General features: G+C 37.0%; 1 protein-coding gene across 1 annotated transcript in view; it reads right to left on the bottom strand.

The window, feature by feature from the left end:
* Positions 1 to 18,899, bottom strand: part of GRID2 (glutamate ionotropic receptor delta type subunit 2) — a 714,293-nt gene that overhangs the window by 566,483 nt on the left and 128,911 nt on the right. Inside the window, exon 2 of the mRNA XM_026084197.1 lies at positions 1,526 to 1,681. Coding sequence (XP_025939982.1) covers positions 1,526 to 1,681 — 156 coding nt within the window. The remainder of the gene's footprint in view (positions 1 to 1,525; positions 1,682 to 18,899) is intronic.

The raw sequence follows: 18,899 nt of genomic DNA, 5'->3' as shown, positions 1-18,899 counted from the left end.
TTCTTGGGTTCATCAGTATCACAAGAGAACCTTTCCCCCTGACATGTAGTAATAAAACATGTCAAATCTACTCCATTCACATTTCAAATAAAGCCTGTATTAAGATATTTTCAAAAAATGACAATCGTATCTGTTTGCAAAAAGTGATTAATTCAGTATTGAATTATGGAGTCATTAATTCCTTTGGCATGTTCTACTTCACTAGACACTTCTACTTTCTCTAACTAATAAATAAATAAATAAGTTGCTGAACTAACACAGTGCTTAAAAGGTAGTTCTGTGAAATAATTTGTTACTGCTCTAACACTATGATAAAAGCAATTTATGCTTAAGTGTCAGTGTTAATCACAGAAAAGTCAGCATCACGCAGTGTTATCCATCCTGGATGGATTGAAGAAAACCCCTAAATATTAACAGTGCAAAAAGCATATACAAATTGTGAAATTTAACAAAATCAAGAATTCCTAAATTTCCAAAATTAAGGATGCCACTGACAAAAAATTATCATATAAACATTAATTACATTTTTATTAGCACTACCTTGTCAATAGTCCATCAAAGCCAAAGAGCTATTTACCTTTGATTCACAAGTATCAGAGCAAACATTTGCAAGTTAGTTTCCTCATCTTTCAAGATCTATTTACCTCAAGTGTGAATGTAGCGTAGCCAATAAGGATATAGAAAGTCAGCAGATAATACTGTTTCTTATAAACAAAATAATTTAATAACATGCCTATAATGAGCACATGTTCTACATCTCAGAATGAAGTCACTGTGCTAGAACAACAGAAGAACTACAAATGTTTAGGAAACAAATACAAATCTCTACTTCCAAATACTTCATATAGCTGTCTTTCCAGACAACTGTTTAGTCACACCAGCGGCTTACTAATCCATCTCAGAAGGATTTCAAAAATTGAGTCGTGTTATCATCTGACTGCTAACACATGAGCTCACACCAACATACTCATCTCTTGTGCAGTAACTGAGAAACGACAAAGGATGGAGTGAGAACAAAATCGTACTGGACAAAGGTAGCTTGCTGAGTCACCAGGTTATCTCTAAGCCCTGCTATAAAATTGGTAATTTTTTCAGGTGTATGTGCTGAAAAGATTATCCACAGCAACCTATGTTTTCCAACTAAGTAAGCACTGGTATTTGTGTGAAATGAAACCAAAAAGTAGTATTAAGAGGTCGTAAAGTAAGGACTATCTGTTTGACAATAGCCTCAAAACAGCCAGCAAAAGAGGGAAGATGTAGGCAAACTGTCTTCTCACCGCTCTTTCAAGAGCCTTTACTTACGAAACAGATGAAAACTATGTTTATTGCTTGAAATCACTAGAGCAACACAAATCATAGCACCCAAATCCAAAAATAAATTCATGCAATTTTTGATATTCTATGTAAAAAGAAGCCAACACAAATCACAATTTTTTTATAAAGGTAGGAAGCTATTAGTTAGTACTATTAGTACTTTGCATATCTCTGCAGAAATAATATCAGAAAATCAGTTCACACGTCCTACCTTCTTGAACTGCCTGAAATGGGTTGTTGCCATCCACAAAGGTCACAGAACATGTGATTTTCTCTGTCTGTAAGATTTCATCATTCTGGTTGAGATCAGCAACTGCCATTCGAAAAACTTCCTCATCTTTTTTGGCAGATTCATCAAAAATTGCCCCTGGGAAAAAAGAACAAAAATCGTGTTGCACCTTTCACCCTGCATTAACCATAAGAATTTAACACACATTTTATGATATAACCTCATCCCTTGCTCATTCCTGAAGAGCAGTTCTCTCAACACAGAGCCCAGAAAGCCAACCCACAATATACAGAATTTCTACATAATAATTTAGGACAGAAAGTGAAGAGAAGCACTAATTCCAACTAGAAACATTGGGGAAATCTGCGTAGGCATAAAACAAATTATCTGTATTGAAATGCAGCCAAGAAATGAGAACTAATTACCTTGCAAAGGTGCCATTTAACACACTGAATGGCCACAACTGGCTAGGATATCTATTCAACATCTTGTCCAGAGGCAATTAAAAAATACAAAGTTCAAACGAGGTAAGGATAAGCACAGAACAGCAGCAACACTGGGAGAATGAGTTAAAATTGACAGTCTCCATCAGGAGACAGGTCAGTGGCTGGTATAAACTATTTTGGTTCTAATTTCTATCAGATTTGTAAAATGATAACACCAGCGAAACATCTGACTACTGAAGTTAGTAAACTAAGTTTAATCAGTTAATTAAAAAATTTTCTGACTTTATAGATCTGACAGAAAGCGACTGCTCTGCCTTTCCCCCAAAACATTCAAGCTGAGCATGGTAAACATGAAACCATTAAACTCAGGAGGAGTTGGCAGAGTAAAGGCTCCTCGGGTACTTTCAGTGATTGCACAGCCAATTCTTCAGGTGCACTGAAAAAGGATTCCAAGGCTAACCCGAAGATTTTAGCTTTTCCCTTTCTTTAAACTATAATCTGTACTTTTAGCATCACTAATTTCCCGTTATTTTACATTTGTTTTTTTGCATGAAGTGTTAAAGGCTCAAATCACAATGTTATGAAGAATGCTACATTGTTAGACCCTCAAATCAGGGCCAGGAAGACTTTCAAGAACCTTTAAAGCTTTCTTTTCCAGTCAGCGGATTAAACAGACAGAAGGGATGCTTCAAAAACAGATTTTGGAAACTAATTTTAACCATTATGAAACTTCTGCAGTTTTCAGGTTTATTTATCCTTGAACGTCTGTTGTCAATAGTAAACTGAACTAAGGCAGCATGTGTGGTGAGGCAGCCAAAGATAGTAAAAAATGCTGATCACTGATCATTTAAGCTAAATACCAATTAGTGCAGGGGAAAAAAAAGGAAAAAAGATCCATTTATAGGTATCTACTTTAAGAGAAATAAACTTCATATACATTATTTATATTTTTTCCACTGACCTCCAACACTCATCTCCCTGCCAGCACCACTCATCCTACATGAGTGTCATCTCTTCATACAACCTGACCGCGTTGACTCGAGCGTTTTCCCTCCCGAAGCTGCTGCCATCTGGAACAGCTGTTCTTTACCTCTCCACCTCATTCACCTGTCATCTCTGTGCAAATCTCAGTTGAAAACATTCATTTTCTCCCTTGCTTCTATTTCCCTTGTTTTATTTTACTCCATAAAGCAAAGCCCCATATGGCTGAGAATACACTTGTTATGCAAGATGCCACAAACTATGCCTTCTCCATGAAGAAGGCTATTCTTGTATCCAGAGAGCATTTAAAGGTACAAAAGACATTTTTCAGTGGAATACCTTAAAAATATTTCCCTTTTTAATCTCATAAAACAGCTCTTTTCAAGCCAAAAATACACATGCTTGCTTTTTGGGGGCACATCTACACTGATGACAACTACATAGCCTAGCAAATATTGTTAATAAATACTTGAAGGAACTATTTTACAGTGCAAGTAAGTAACAAAGCTAAAATCAAGGAAAAAAAAAGACGTCAGAAAATAATGACAGTAGGCTCTAGGGTAATTCTGTAAAAAACCTGGAAGGAAGCGAAGGTGCGCCCATTTCATACGCGCTCACAGCGCAGCAGACGACTCTGTCGCAGAACAGCACAGCAAAACAAAGGAAACCTAGCCAATGTCTCAGAGAATAGCTCTTTTTCTACAACCGGGAGATGTCATCTTAAACCTGGCTTTGTCCCCTTGTTTCATTTAGGGCTCCATATATCAGATACAAATTTCCAAATTTCCTCTCTAACCAATACTGTGTCTGACATTTTAAATGAGACATCTTTCAAAAATGAGACATCACTCATGCTCTAGTCCAGGAATATCTCCACAGGTAAAATAAACAAAGGTATAAATGAATTACAAAAAAGTTGCAACCACAGCTCCTGCCTCAGCTTCCTAGCAGGAGTTACACTGTCTTCTTTCAAAAGTTAAGGCTCTATCCATTAGAGTACCTAATTTAGCTACACAAATAAGCCTTTTGATACATACGGCACCGTTCCTTTCAGGAGATGGCAGTGCACAGCAGCTTATGCATTCCACGTGGAAGAGCGAGGAGAAGGGAAACTATTTCCTAATTGATTCTGAAATGTTGTTTTCTTTCAGTTGTTAAATAAAATTGGAAAACTCAAAAGTATCTGAATCATTCTGAAATTATTCCTATTCTTACATGCACGTTTTTAGGTCCAAGTGTTTTAGGAGTCCTGTTTTAGGAGTCCTGTTTTAGGAGTCATCTTCTTGTTGGCACAGGTGAACTTTCCAATGTAAAATGGGTCTATCAGAGTTTTTTCAGCTAGCTGTAAATGCAATCCTAAACTACTTTCGTATTGGTTTTAATTTTTTTCCTTGCCGAGAACTGCAATCACACTGAAGTTTTGAAGTTTATTCTTTCAAACTTATTTCTTTATCCATGACAAACAAACAAGCAAACAAAGGGTATCACACTTGAAAACTAGTCTTATAGTGGGAGCTACATACTTTCTCATTTCCTCCCATATAGCTACAAAACGAGAGAGCTGGCATGACCCTCACACTTATTTGGACTTGTTTCAAAAATGAACTCTCTCTCAGCAACAGGAAAAATTGTTATAGAAAGTCATGAGCGGTTAAGAGAAGGAGCAAAATTATTCCTCCATATACTATATGCCACTCGCTCTCTAGAAAATGATACAACAGTTCTATTGGGGAGGGAGGGGGGGAAAAGTGTTCACAATTATATGAAATTAGATGCTGTTCGTTTTCCTTCCACCCCCACAGTCCACCTCAGCTGAAAAAGGCCTCATACTAAATGTGTCATTTCTAACTATACTCAAGGAGTATTCCCGGTATTGCATCGGCAGCCAACATGCTGACACGGCAACTGCTTTGCACCAGTTTTCCCCCCCTGTTTTATTAGCATGTCATTACTTTCAGCTTTATTTCAGAATCTGGATGAGGACAGCACAAATGTAATTCTCTACTGGCTTTTTAAAAACCCTCAGCACATCAATAATGTCCTGTAGCTTAGTAGAAAATTCTGTGTGTTTAACTACCTCATTCTCACTCAACAATATCACCAGAAACCCATCAATTTAAATGAATATATGCACGTTCAATAAGTTCACTAAGTACCAATGACATCATTAGAAAGACTTATCAAAGACCACTTGTCATATTGACCTATACTTATTAAAAATTATATATCATCAGCTATTTCTAGAATCACTTGCACTGTCTACCAGAATCAACCCAGAAAACAGACGGAAATGCGTCATTACTGCAAGGATGAAATGTGAAGAGATTTAACCAATGTTCATGTTTCTATTGACTAAGAAAGGAGCAAGTCCACTGCCTGCAGTGGTTTCAAATATTTTAATCTTATTATCTATGAAAGCATGACATTTTTGGACCTCTGTGCCCTGTATTAGCCTCACAAAATTAACTACCTTGTTTCAAAAGGAAGAGGAAGCATACAGATTAAATGCCACTGTAAACTGGATTCAGAGTTCACATTGCAGCATGTAAGTTTGATTTTCACCTCATAACATCACACGCACACATCTCGTCAACAAAAGCTGTATATAGATTGGCCAAAAATTTACTAGTTCACACGTCTGGGAATGTTTGGAGAGAAAAGGAAGATAAAGGTAAACCTTAAAACACACTAACTTTTTAAGCAATTGTCTGATGTTCTAATAACTGCTGCTTCCACAAAAATTCTTTGTCCCCACTGATATTTTGCCAGTTTGTTCCAGTGTCTGAATCCAATTATGCCGTATTTTCTCAACTGTTATCACATTATTATTCTAAATGAGAAACTTAATGCAGCTGCTGGAAGAAGGATGGCCTTGCTGTTCATACTCTGAACTGGAAGCCAGGAGTTTTGAGTCCTGACCTCATCCCAGAAGTCCTGCAGGACTATGAGCAAATCAGCACAGCTCTCACTCCCCAACGTGAAACAACGCTAGGAGACATGGATCTCTGGAAGCTTAACTCAATCAGTTGATATTTGAGATACAGAAATACAGTGTAGAACAAAATCCCTTGTTACTACTAGACCTAAACCATAGGGGTGTCCATTTGCTGGGAAAAGTTGTATAAAATCCATTCATTTTTAATTATAGTAGCAAATGCCTGGCTAAACGGCATACTATCATGCTGCTTGAATGAATATATACATAGAGCATTAGAAGGCCAATTACATAATAGAATTATTGTCAACAAGAACAAGAGGGACTTGACATGTTTGACAGTCTGGCTGCTCTCATTTAGGAATTTAGAAGGTCACGTAGAGACCTACTCTTCTGTATGCAGCTCCTATTAGTGCAGCACTGAGCCTGCACGAATACAGCTGGACCCTGAATTTCACTTATGACACATGTAGAGCTGCTGTAGATTTCTCTGTTGACCGACAGGCAGTCTACTACATGCAGTCGAGTCTTGATTCTGAAAAAGAAGGGAAAACATCAGTGTGCTTTACCTTTCTCTTTCAAGATGATGAAGTTTTAGAAAAAAATCTTACTGCTAGAGGGCATCTCAACATCAAAGAGAATCTAGGCCAGAACATGCTGAACTATTTGAGAACGCTATTGGTTTGTTTGTTTGTTTGTTTGTTTGTTTTTTAAGACTTTCACAGCTCCTGTGATGATGGCAGACAAGAATGCAGGGAAGGCCCAGGAGCACCAACACCAAATCCCCCATGCATGGAATAAGCAGGGCAGCTCTTTCACTCTGGAAGAAGAAAGCCAACTGCCAACATAGCTCTGTCAAACACAAAGAGCAAACACACTGGAGAGGAACAAATGGAATATAATGGCCCCCCTCAAAAAAACATAAAGGTAGGAGTTCTCCTCTACTAGTATTTTTACAAGTGCAGCACATGAAATTGAACTATACATTAGCACATATTTTTCATTATATATGGTCAGGCATGCAAAAGAAAATTAAAATAATCAATTTAAGACAATGAGTTTGCATACACTAAATCTATGCGTACATATAGAAGGTCCACTTGTGACTTAAAGTGTTGCGTGTGAGATCAAAGAAACTGCACTGTAGCTTCTGGATTCCACTGATGCAAAATTGCTCAAGTTAAAGAAACATCAGGCGCGCTGTCCCCCCCCCCTTTTTTTTCTATTGACTTCAGTAAAGGTTTATTTCTATTTTTCCTTATGAGCAGACTCCTTTGGCTCCTTGGCCTTCTAAACATGAACAATGCCAGTTTCGCCAAGCTTATTGACAGTGCTCAACTATACATTATAGATGCCTGCATGCAGAAAGGAAAGGTTGTTGCTATCTCCAAAATACATTCATTAATCATTTGTGATTCCAAATGACATCCATTTTTAATTTTACTGTCCAATGAAAAAATTACAAAGTGAGTAAATACAGTCTGCACCTAATGAGACTACAGCAGGCTTTTACACAAACACACACACACAAAGCCCACAAACATTATCATCCAGAGAAGCCACCCTTCCCTCATTTGCTGAATATCGGCAGCTTTATTCTGCAATCTGCTGGATGTACGCAAATGAATTGTATGTTACTAGTATTTCAGGAATCAGAGAAGCTATGCTTTTAGTAGGACAAAGCACTCACTCAAATTAAAGAGCTAGACTGGAAAATGAAACAGTTTTCCACCATGTTTCCACATTGACACCTGAGTTCAGCAATGCTTTTGATGCACGAACCTAACTTTAGGCATATGAATCATCTCTCTCAAGTCACATCTCACATGAGGTAAGTGATTAAGAACTTTGCTGAGCTTAATATGGCATCGCTGACTTTGTAGGGCACCACTTCCCTTACCACTGCAGAAGGTACCTCTGCTCATTGGGTGAGCTACGCCTTAAATACACATGGTCCATGTCTCTGCCGTTTTAAAACTACTAACCCCCTGTTTGGAGTGCAGCTATTTAGCTGAAACACCATGCAAATGATACAGCAATTTGTCCAATTTTTGGCTTTTGTTTTGTAACTTTAAATATTTGAAACAAAGAGGAGAATGAGGAATTTTACAGGTATTTCAATCCATCAAACTGCTAGAGGCAAAGTCTATTTCAAATACAATGAAAGTAATAAAAATGCAGTTATCATCTAAACACAGAGAAGTCTCTGCATTCTGCTGCTGAAGCAGGGCTGTTTTTTAATGTCCCAGACTCACAGTAAAACAACCACATAGCATTGCCTGTTTCTGAGGTCTGTTATTTGTTTTAAATGATTTGACTACAGAAGGGTATTCCACTGTATTACATTTTTTTTCTAAAGTCAGCAAGTCAGCTTTTTTAAAATCCAGCTTTGGCAGTATTGAGGTGGCTTGACAGGTTGACAAAGAAAATAAAGACTCAGCTTTTTATGTTACAAGCTTTTCTGAATGGATTTAAACATATTGAGAGCCAATGCTCCTGGTACTGTATGTCAAACCCATTAATTATAGAGCAATAAAGAATTTCTAGGAAAGAAGAGGCACAAGCCTGAAGGTATGGAACCAACTGTCTTTGCTTTGCCTTTTTATAAGATTTAGTTTTAATAAGTTTAGAGGCAGTCTTGGGTCCATTCATTTGGCAACAACAGGTGCTGGAGATGCGTGGAGCTCTTCAGAAATTGTGAGAATTACTACTCTCACAATTTGCAGTGCTATCAAGCACATTAGATCTTTTTTTCTGTTTAATTCTATTGCAGCATTGTGGATACACATCAGTGTCACGGGGAATTATGTTCACATTTGGAAAGAACAGACTCTCAGATCTTATCCTCTTTATTTACACAGTCTGTCGGGCACATACGCACAAGCACGAACACTTTCCAGTCACTGCTGATTTATTTTGAGCTCATCCTGACAGACATTTCTAATTGTTCTCAAGTTCTAAACCATCATTTAATACAACAAATGATACAACTTATTAAATTCTTCTGCTGAGTCTCATCAATCGCATTGTAAAAATGGCTGTAATTTGCTAATGCATTTTTGGGAAGGCACATTCCTGACTGAAGAGTACAAGGAGGAGGAGGGCAGAGGAAAAGGAAGGCAAAACACTGCGTTCCCATTAAAAATGTATTTGTTCAGATGCATTTATTTTTCTATAAAATCTATAATCAAAGTCATCTAAAAAAAAGGCGATTCTGGAAAATTTCCAGGAAAATAACATAGCGTCTTAATTGCTCTACATTCTCATTAACTTAAATAACCTTTCAGTACCACGTAGGTGTAAAAACTACTATATCAAAGGAATAACAATTGACATGCACCTTGCGTTTGTTTGTAGTTATCTAGTTGATTGCACATCCAACCACAACGCACTTCCTGCTAATTCATAAGTACCGTGCAAATGCCAACTGTGGAGTTGGAGACTGCTATCTGCTTTTGCATATGCAGCATGGCACAATATTATCATCACATAAAAAATGCATTTTATGCACTATATACCTTTCATAGGATAAGAATAAAGATGCGTTCTATGCGCTGTTCCACTGTAGACTTGATGTGGCGATTAACTACAGCGATAATATCATCACATTCATTATGCAACAAATGAGCTGATAATAATGAATAGCTTTTCATTTTTTCTATCATATTCATAACTATCAAGTTGGGGTCTAGCTGTGAAAATCATCTGGTTTGGTAGATATTATTGCCATATTATTATTAATATCCCATACAGAAAGTTAGTGCAATGATAATAAACTTGCTGAATAGTATCTGCATTCTTGAAAGAAACATTAGAAAGAAACTTTATAATGTACATTAATAGCTTGCTTATATGTTATTTTAGAACCAGAGTAAATACTGATTCAAGAAAACATTTCATCATCTTTACTAGCCTCCACTGTGACTGCAAGGACATCTCACAAGACAATGTCAATATGAATGAATGCACCCTAAAAATCCTAAATTATTCTTGAGCATTTGTCATTGCTTACTATCTTCTGCTCTCGTACTCCGTGCTCTATCTCTGTGTGGAATTCTGCTTTGTAATTTTTCAAAGATAAAATAATGTTAAATCATCAAATGATTCATTTTGCTAGCTAGAGATGGAGTGAAGCATGCTGCTAAGCCATTACTTTATGGCATGGAGCAACTACAGCACCTTACTCTAGTTGACATTTATGGACAATAAGGTTACCAATATGCTGGAGATGTTGTTAAGACACAAACATATGCCTACTCACATACACACAGCCTGACATGAAGGTACAAAGATTTCAGTGAGATTTTTGAGGATATTTTTCTCTTTTTTCCTTTCTATTTCATTTTAAAATTAACTCAAGCCTTTTGCTCCAAAAAGTTTAAGCATTTAATGCTGTGGTGAACACTGGTTTACAACACTGAGACACAAACATTGACGGTATAGGTTGTCAATGGGATGATATTACTGCATAAGACATTATTTCTCAAATACTGTAAGAAAGCTTCCTTGTTGTAGACCTCGTTCTTAAGAATGAGTGAGAGGTGCTGAGCCGGCAGCTCTCAGAGCAGTTCAGATGAATACCTGCTAGATAGATGGCTTTCAAGAATTTAACTGAGCCCACATGTAGCATTATGAATACCATGGCCAAGAAGGAAAAGACAACAGGAAGGAAAGCAGTGCTGAAAAATTATGTGCCTGTCTAAAAATGTAAAGGTTGACTCTGAAATTAATCCTTTACTTAAACTGCTTTTCTTTCTTTAAGGTAGGGTTTTACTCTGCTGGAATAGAGGCATTCAGTAAATCTGCACACAAACACACTCTTTGAATGGTAAAGGGAGAAACCAAACATATGAAGGTCTCATAGTCAGGTAGCCCATTTTCTTGCCAAGGCAGGATTGTCCTGTCCTGTCATTTACATTTCAGTCGAAAATTAATATATGTAACCTCTTGCACTGTCATGTGACCCAGAGGGTAACAAGTCTAGAAGCAATCAGTTTTTTAGAGAACTCAGAGAAACTCAGAGAAATGGAAGTTACTTTTACTAATGGGGATGTTTCTGAGAGCTAAATGGCCTCTTAACACTAACAAAAATTATTGTTGTTTTTCACAGTGATCTTTTTATGTAAAAACAAATACCCACAAGTAGAATGACTACATAAAGCTATCATGCACTGAAAATGTTTTTTAGAGGTTTAAAAATTCATCATTGCCAGAATGAACAAGGAAAAAATTTCACTTTCCAAAAAGGTCACAAATAACCCTGTTTCTGCTCAAACATTTCTTACTTGCTTCTTGGTACAGATTTTGCTGAACTGGTGTTATCCCCTTCATTGTAAACTTGATATTTTATGATTTTGCTAACAGGACAATCCATCCTGCTCTAATATTTGATCTCCAAACTTTCAGAGCTATGGGCTCACAGTGACCTCATGAACACGGATGTTAAATACTTAACCTGCTTGCCATTTTTATAGAAGACAGTGCCATATCTTCTTTTCTATTAATTATATCAAAGACAATAAAAGACTAGTTTCCCGGTTCATAATTTACATCTGTGTCTATAAAATCACAGAATATAACTCACACATGAGCAGAGTTAGACTTCTTTTTTCAAAAAATTCTTCCAATAAATTCTGCTAAATGTGCTTATATTTGGTAAAGGGCATAAGTAGTAGTATGGGAATTGAGAATAAGGAAAGTTTAATGTCATCCTACATGATACTTGCTCAATATGACCAAAAACACCTGCTTTAAATGCCTTCAGTTCTCAGCTACAATTTGACTTTGTTTTGTTTTTAATAACCCTACAGTTCTTCATCAATATAAAGCGCTCTGAAAATTATAACTCTGTCATGTGAAATGTCTCTGAATTTATATTTCCCAAAGCCTCACTGCAAGTGAATTAAATGTAGTCAAGTTCTGCTGAAGAGTAGTTTCCAGGGTGCAGCATATAATAAGTCTGTAAAAGAAATTTTAAAGTCATAATTTCCAATTTTAAGACAGTGAACTCAGTGAAGAATTAAGAACAGCTGTTTCTTCAGGTGGCTTCTATTATTTTTATGATCTTAGCAGGCAAACTTAAAAGGTTCGAGTAAGGTAGCAGTTGAGCTATTTACAGAAATTGTGGATATGTCAGACACCTCTTTCAATCCAAATATTCACTTCCAATACCTCTTTCCAACCTTTTTAGAAGGCTTCCTAAGACTGTGCTATAGAATAGGCTATCTGCTGACCTGAGGCTGAGAATGCCTAATGCACCAATCTCTCTTCTAAAGAAACATACATTTCTGAAGTGAAAAATTTACTTTGTCTGTAGAAATGCAATAACTTAGCTCTATACACTGATGAACAATTTATGGAATTGAAAGTTGTGGAACTTGAAATGAACCTAGTGCTCTACCATTTAGAGAAAGAACCATAGAAGGAATAAGTTAGGTTCACAAATATTTTTGTAAAACTAGACAAAAACTAGATTTTTGAATTTCTAATGAAACCTAGAACCAAGCGTTTGGTTTCAGTTGTCCCCTCATAAGAACCACTTCTTAAGAGCTATATGCAAGTGAGTAATTATATTCCCATTTAACAGATTAAGGATAATCAGATGTATAGTGACTTGCTCAGACACACTGTAATTAGTTGTGTGTTAAAATTAGAAGAATCTAATGAATAAAAAATGATAATTTATTCCATTTATGCAATGTACAAACTGGAAAATAAATAAAATAAAACAAAAAAGAATTCCAGAAGTGATATATGTGGAGAGATAAAATCATTTTTACTATTACTTTATCTCTACTAATTGATTCAAGTTTGTGAAAAGCCAACCGAAGTTAAGAATGAAGTACGTTGGCAGCACAGTCGGTTGTAACCAGCAGAATAATCCGACAAAATTTTCTTATTATTCTGCAAAAAGGATTAACAAAGAACACATCACTGCTTCCCATTATCATAAGAATAGATTTTCTTTTTTAACAAAGTGCTAATATAACCTGAAACAATTCCTGCTATCAACATACCGGGAATAGCTGAAGATCTTGTTTTCTTTGCCTCAGCAGAACACTACCTGTAAACAACATGCATTTTATTTTCTGATGCATTTGATTAATATCCAAGTGAGGAATGCACAGGGAAACCCATGCAAGAAGCATAACCTTCATACTATTCTTCCTGCAGTCACTTTTAGTATTAGCAACTCTCCTAGCTCACTAGTTCAGGGAAAGATGTTTTTTATAAAACTATTTCCTAAACTTTGAGAAAATGATCCCAATAATCAGTATATATAGGAAATCTGAACATCAAGAGAAATTGGGAAATGATTTTACAAAGCACAAGCATACATGTTATATTCAACTCTATTACTATTCAACTCTATATTCTGCCCTCTTTTTCACTTAAATAACTTCATTTGAAGCTCAGACTTTTCCAACCACAACTGATTTCTTAGGGGATTTTTTTTTTTGGTATTTCTCCTTGTTGACCTGTTTCCAAACTAAAAGAGGATGCCTAAAATGTCATTGCTGGATATTTAATAGTAATAGACATGGCATTTCTAGGAATTAGATCATTCACTGCAAGCCTGACTCTGAAATTCTCATTTTTAAGGGGAGCTTTTCTTTACCGAAGTCATGATTTTCCACTGTAGAGCCACATTGTACAATCATTTCCTGTTAGCAAAGCAAGGTTTACTGTACAATAAAATTCTTGAGGAAGGGGAAAACTATTCTGCCTATAACTTGAATTGAGACCTAGGCACTTAACATGTTGCATAATAACAAAGGATGCATACTAACCTGGCCCTTATTTAAGAGGAATATCTACTGAAGAACTGGGATTATAGCTAGTATTCACAACCAGATCTCCTCTCCCACATCCTCTGTGCCAGATATAATGCAGTATGAGTCTGTACTCAGATACACAGTTCTAAAGTCTAATTGTAGGTTGCAATACTTGGTGTCATGAACAAAATTCAATTTCCTCTCTCTGCTGCCAAAAAAAGCCTCATAAAAATACATAATACACCACAGAAAAAGATTCTTTGGATTGACAGGGTAAGCAAACAGCATTTCCCTCATTCTTGGATTGCAGAGCATTTTATTTTAGCATTACCCTTCCAGGCTCTAGTCGTCTCAGTGCAACATCTCCTGATGGTTCCTTTCACAGGTTCTTTGAGGAAAAAATAGTCTTGAAATGTATCTTATCACTTGTACATGATAGCACTTCCACTTTTTTTCTAAGGCACATAGATAATATTACTTTCCTCTTTGGTCTTACAAACAGAATGCCAAAACAAGCCTCCCTTAAACACTAAGTAAAATTTATGCCGGGTGCTGAACAAGGGCAAGAACGAACATCCCTGCCAGGTAAGTCATCGCCCTACAGAGTCTTCCCACATTTCTCTTCCCATCCCTCCTTTACTTTCCTGAATTTTGTATCAATGACTTTCCAGTTACCTTCCGGACAGCAGAACACCTTGAGCAGGGCTGAAAATACCTTTGCTGAAGATCAGTAGGACATTGTGATGGTGACCAAGATCATATGATGGGACACAGAGCTTAAACTTCTGAGACAGAAGAAGAAACTGAACAGGGATCTTTGATACCTTTTCTGAATTCCTGAAACAATACTCTAATATACAATAGGAAAGGCAGGACCACCCCACTTTTCAACGTGTTTCATTGGGAAGGGAATTTATGCATCTGACTCCTGCAGAAGGTTCAGGGCTGTAAAACCCAGAGAATTTTCATAATATGCTTCCCTGCTTCTCATTCTCATAACCTTGCTCTTTTCTGGAAGAAAATATGTCCATTAAATGAGTCCACATCTCAAGATGATCACAGAGATGATGATCACCCCAAAAAGTGATACAAACATCCAAAAGATCAGTAAATCAGAAGAAAGCTCACGGGGTCAGTTCTGCTTCATTTAAGTAAACCTTTCCGTTACTGAATCATTATAAATCTTTATAATTTTCATCTATATTTCCACAAATAACAATATCCAAGTGTGGCCTTCCCCTATATGACTGCAGAAAAGCCTGCCTGGCATACTACAGGTATGGATTTGCATATTGCCCATATCTTTTGCACACAGTTCATTTTATTCTCATTATATTAGGTCACTTTATTCTCAGGAAAATTAGAGAGTATTCCAGGATCAAAAATAATATCTGAATTCACTTTAAGAGAAGGGAAAAATCATGGACTGTATACATAATTAAATAATGATTAAGAGTGATTGAGCAGCATTATACACTGTTTAAATGCCAAAGGGAAAACACCTTACAATAAACTCTTATAAGAAGATAATTTCTTCTAAGAATCTAGGAGATACAGTTATCCATGCACTTTTCATCAATGGTATTTTTATTTTGTAGCTTATGTTTCTCAAAACATTTGAAGAATCAATGGCAATCTGCAGACCTAAGTATCACTTTGCATTAACTATGGTGAAAATACAACTTATTCTGGTACCAAGGCAGGCATTTTAGAAATCTCAAAGATACTACAACATAATTTAGGGTATACACTATTAAGATAATTACAAACATAGATCAATAAAAGAGAGGTTCTTAAGGAAGATTCTAAGGATTTAGTTTACAATCTTATAAAGGAATCAGTTAAGATAGATATCCTAATAGATTTTGTGAAAATGGCTGCAAACTTTGAGAATTATTTTACCTTTTTGGTATATTTCTGTGCAAATACATCAAATGAAGTCTTATTTAACTAATATAACCAGTGAGCTCTTAGAGGGCTATTTTCAGATTTCTGTAAGTGTAGCAAGAAAAATATTATAGAAAGGTAACCTGAAACTTAACTAAAGGACTATACTAAAGGAAGAACAGATTTTTTAATTAGTATTAGATTTCCATTATTTAGTTATTTTTTCCTCTATTCAAAGCTAATTAGTGCTGACCAGATCTTACGAAAGAAGGTCTTGCAACTCTGTTGTCAAATGGCTCCATACAACCCCTCTGTGCTTAAAACAGTGCAAGGTTTACTCTGTAGTCAATGGAGTTTTGTTTCTTTGGCTGTATAGTGATTTACAACATCAACAGAAATGGACAACAGACAAAAAATTGTATTCCATGTAATTACTGAACAAGTCTGTAGAATGGGCCATAGTCTCCCAAACAACACTTCTTCTCCCAGCGGTAACACTTCACCGGATATTTCTGTATACTGTCCACGTTCCCAGCCAACTAGTTCATGACTCTTAATTGTCTCACTTAAGTTGACTCAAACTCTGACTGTGGTATTGCCAGAATTCAGTTCTGTTACAGTTCATTACAAATTAAATTGATGTAGCTGCATCTTAGAAAACTGTCTTGCTTTTTTTTTTAAATAAAGAAAAGGAAAAGAATACGTGAACTTAAAAGAAAATCCACCCTATCAGTTCTAATTGTGCTCTCGCTTAAGCAAGAAACAAATCCCATATTTGAAAATATCCTCGCTTAAGCAAGAAAGAAATCTGATATTTGAAAATATCCTCCAGTATCTCCTACTGCTTTTTGCAACTTTATCACTATTGAATACTGTTTTCAGTTTTAAGCAGCCCTATCAAAATCTGTAGCTCCTGAAAGTAAGGGGTTGCAGAACCAAGCCTATCCACAGTAACTTCTACAATGATCATGTTTTCATGCAAATTGCAAAAACTGTGTGGTGATTCTGCTGCAAAGCACACAGGTGCCATGTTATCCTAAGATACTGGAGATAATACTTATATTTAAAAAATATTTATTACAATTACAGTAAAAAGAGAGTCTGCAAAAGAATTTTAAATACCAAATATAATAATCACTGTAGAGAGACTGACCCCTGTCTTTCACCTATGTACACTGCTCATGTACTGAAGCAGTATTGGTAGGGATATAACCAAAGGGTTTGCTTGAGAAACTAGAACTAATTTTCATAGAGATTATTTGTGACACATTTCTAGAGAAACCTGAAACATGCAGTGGGTTTCAGGAAAAGCTTGACATTTAGTCTACATTCTTTAATAGATTTTCAGAGCAAGCAGGACTGCCCAATAACTCTGCATGGCTTGAGCATGTATCATCATCTCCCAAACAAAACCATTCAAAATCAGGTTCTCACCAAAGCCTGGGGATTATCTGAGGACTGAATTCTGGTAGGGCATGGAAACTAAACAGACAGAAAGGTTTGTATCAACCACAGGAAACTAATGCTAAGAACTTCGCTTAGCTCTTACTCCATGGAGCAAACAAATCACCAGAAGATATAGACTGAAACCCCTCATCAAGAATTCATATACATTCGTCAGTTTAAATTACACTACGAACACAACAGCAAATAAGTATTTGTACTGAATATATTCACTTTTCTATTGCAAATCCTACAAAGAGGAGTCAGGGTGAAAGTGCCGATTTGGAAGCCATAGATGAGACTAAAACAGAGGCAGAAACGGCAAGCAAGTTACTTGAAGGGAGTTTTTAGCATTGCATTATTTCTCCTTGATTTGCAGTGGGGTTGGAGGCATCATCCAGGCAACCTGAAGTGGAGGCAGCTGTTTTGCATCATAATGCTGTCGTGCAAATCAAGTACTGCATTCAAGTGCTTCAAATGGAGAGTAATTGGGGTTTCACTTTTTACGTGTCATTCTCATGCCAGTCTCTTGCCAAGTTAAGGGCTTGGCAGGTGATTAAACAGCCCCTGAGGTTCTGCTCAAAGAAAAACGTGCCTTGGGCTGCATTTCAGCTGCAAGGTAAACATGTTCTTGAAGAGCTGGTCATGCACCACCCTACGCTATCAGACCCAACGGAGCTGAAGTAACCTGAACAAAAACAGCATTTATAGGGTGCAGACAGTGTTTTTCCTGCATATTTCAGCAGGCTCAAATGCGCATGCTGGGTAGCCACGAGAGAAGGGCTTACCCAGGCAACGTTCACCCGCCCGATTTATACAGTGAGCCTTTCTCATGCACGTATATTATTCTGCATCACTCTTACAACTAAGTTACCACGTCTTTTAAGGCCGCTCACTAATCAAAAACCCACCAGGACCATCAATTTGCAGCAGAAGAACATAGGGTAGGGGAAATGCCCCTCTCTACACCGTGTGAGCCAGGGAGACTTCCTGTAGCGCTGCTGCCTGGGAGAGGCAGGCACGCCAAGCGCTGACAGCGGGATGAATAGCGCCAGTCATGCCAAACATGCGTCCTATTGTTTCCGACTGTGTCGGTTACATACACTGTCAACACATTTTCTGTTTCTCCCTCTGCCTCCCCCACCACCATCTTTTGTTGCCGGTGCTGGCAACTCACACTCATCCCGTTGGACGCAGTCGGAATATACTGCAACCCATGCTGCATCTGCCCCGGCCGCTCTTTTAAAGACGCACATGCGCATTTCCCCAACAGCGGGCATTCAATTTTTTCAAAAAGGACTCCCAAAAATAACCCCTGGGGGAGCAGGAAGTACGTTTCCCTTTCTGAAACTAAAGCAGTCTCTTGGGGAAATTCACTATGTTCCCACTACGAGAGAGGGGATTTCAGAGAAAGATGCCGACTGGGAGAACGTGCATGTCCAGTGTGAGCACAGGTGCTGACCTACATACGTATACGCGCATGTGTGCGTCTTTACTGTTAGTGCTTTACAATGGACTAGGTTCTGAAGGGAACAGTCTTTCAAAGGAAACATGCTTTTTTTTTCTTAAAGGTAGGTAGACTGACTACATTTCATCAAATAACTCCGCTCAAGAGGACTCTGCATTTCCAGACAGAGAACACTTGCTTGTGTCAGAAACCTCTAGAAACGGTGCAACATTCAAGTTAGGATCCAAACGTGGGCAAAGTCTGAATGCACTATAAATGTTTCAGGTCATTGCTGTTGTACTAATTTTAATGAGAAACGTTTTTTTACAGTTTTCTTTTTTTCACATCCATGTAAAAAATTAATTCTTTACATTCAAATGAAATGTTAAAAATAAAATGAAACTTAGTAAATGCTAATGAAAACCCTTTTACCTTGTAGATG

The sequence above is a fragment of the Apteryx rowi genome, unplaced genomic scaffold (assembly GCF_003343035.1).
Source record: "Apteryx rowi isolate R43461 unplaced genomic scaffold, aptRow1 scaffold_63, whole genome shotgun sequence".
Classification (NCBI taxonomy): Eukaryota; Metazoa; Chordata; class Aves; order Apterygiformes; family Apterygidae; genus Apteryx; species Apteryx rowi.
This window is presented reverse-complemented; position numbering and strand designations above follow the sequence as displayed.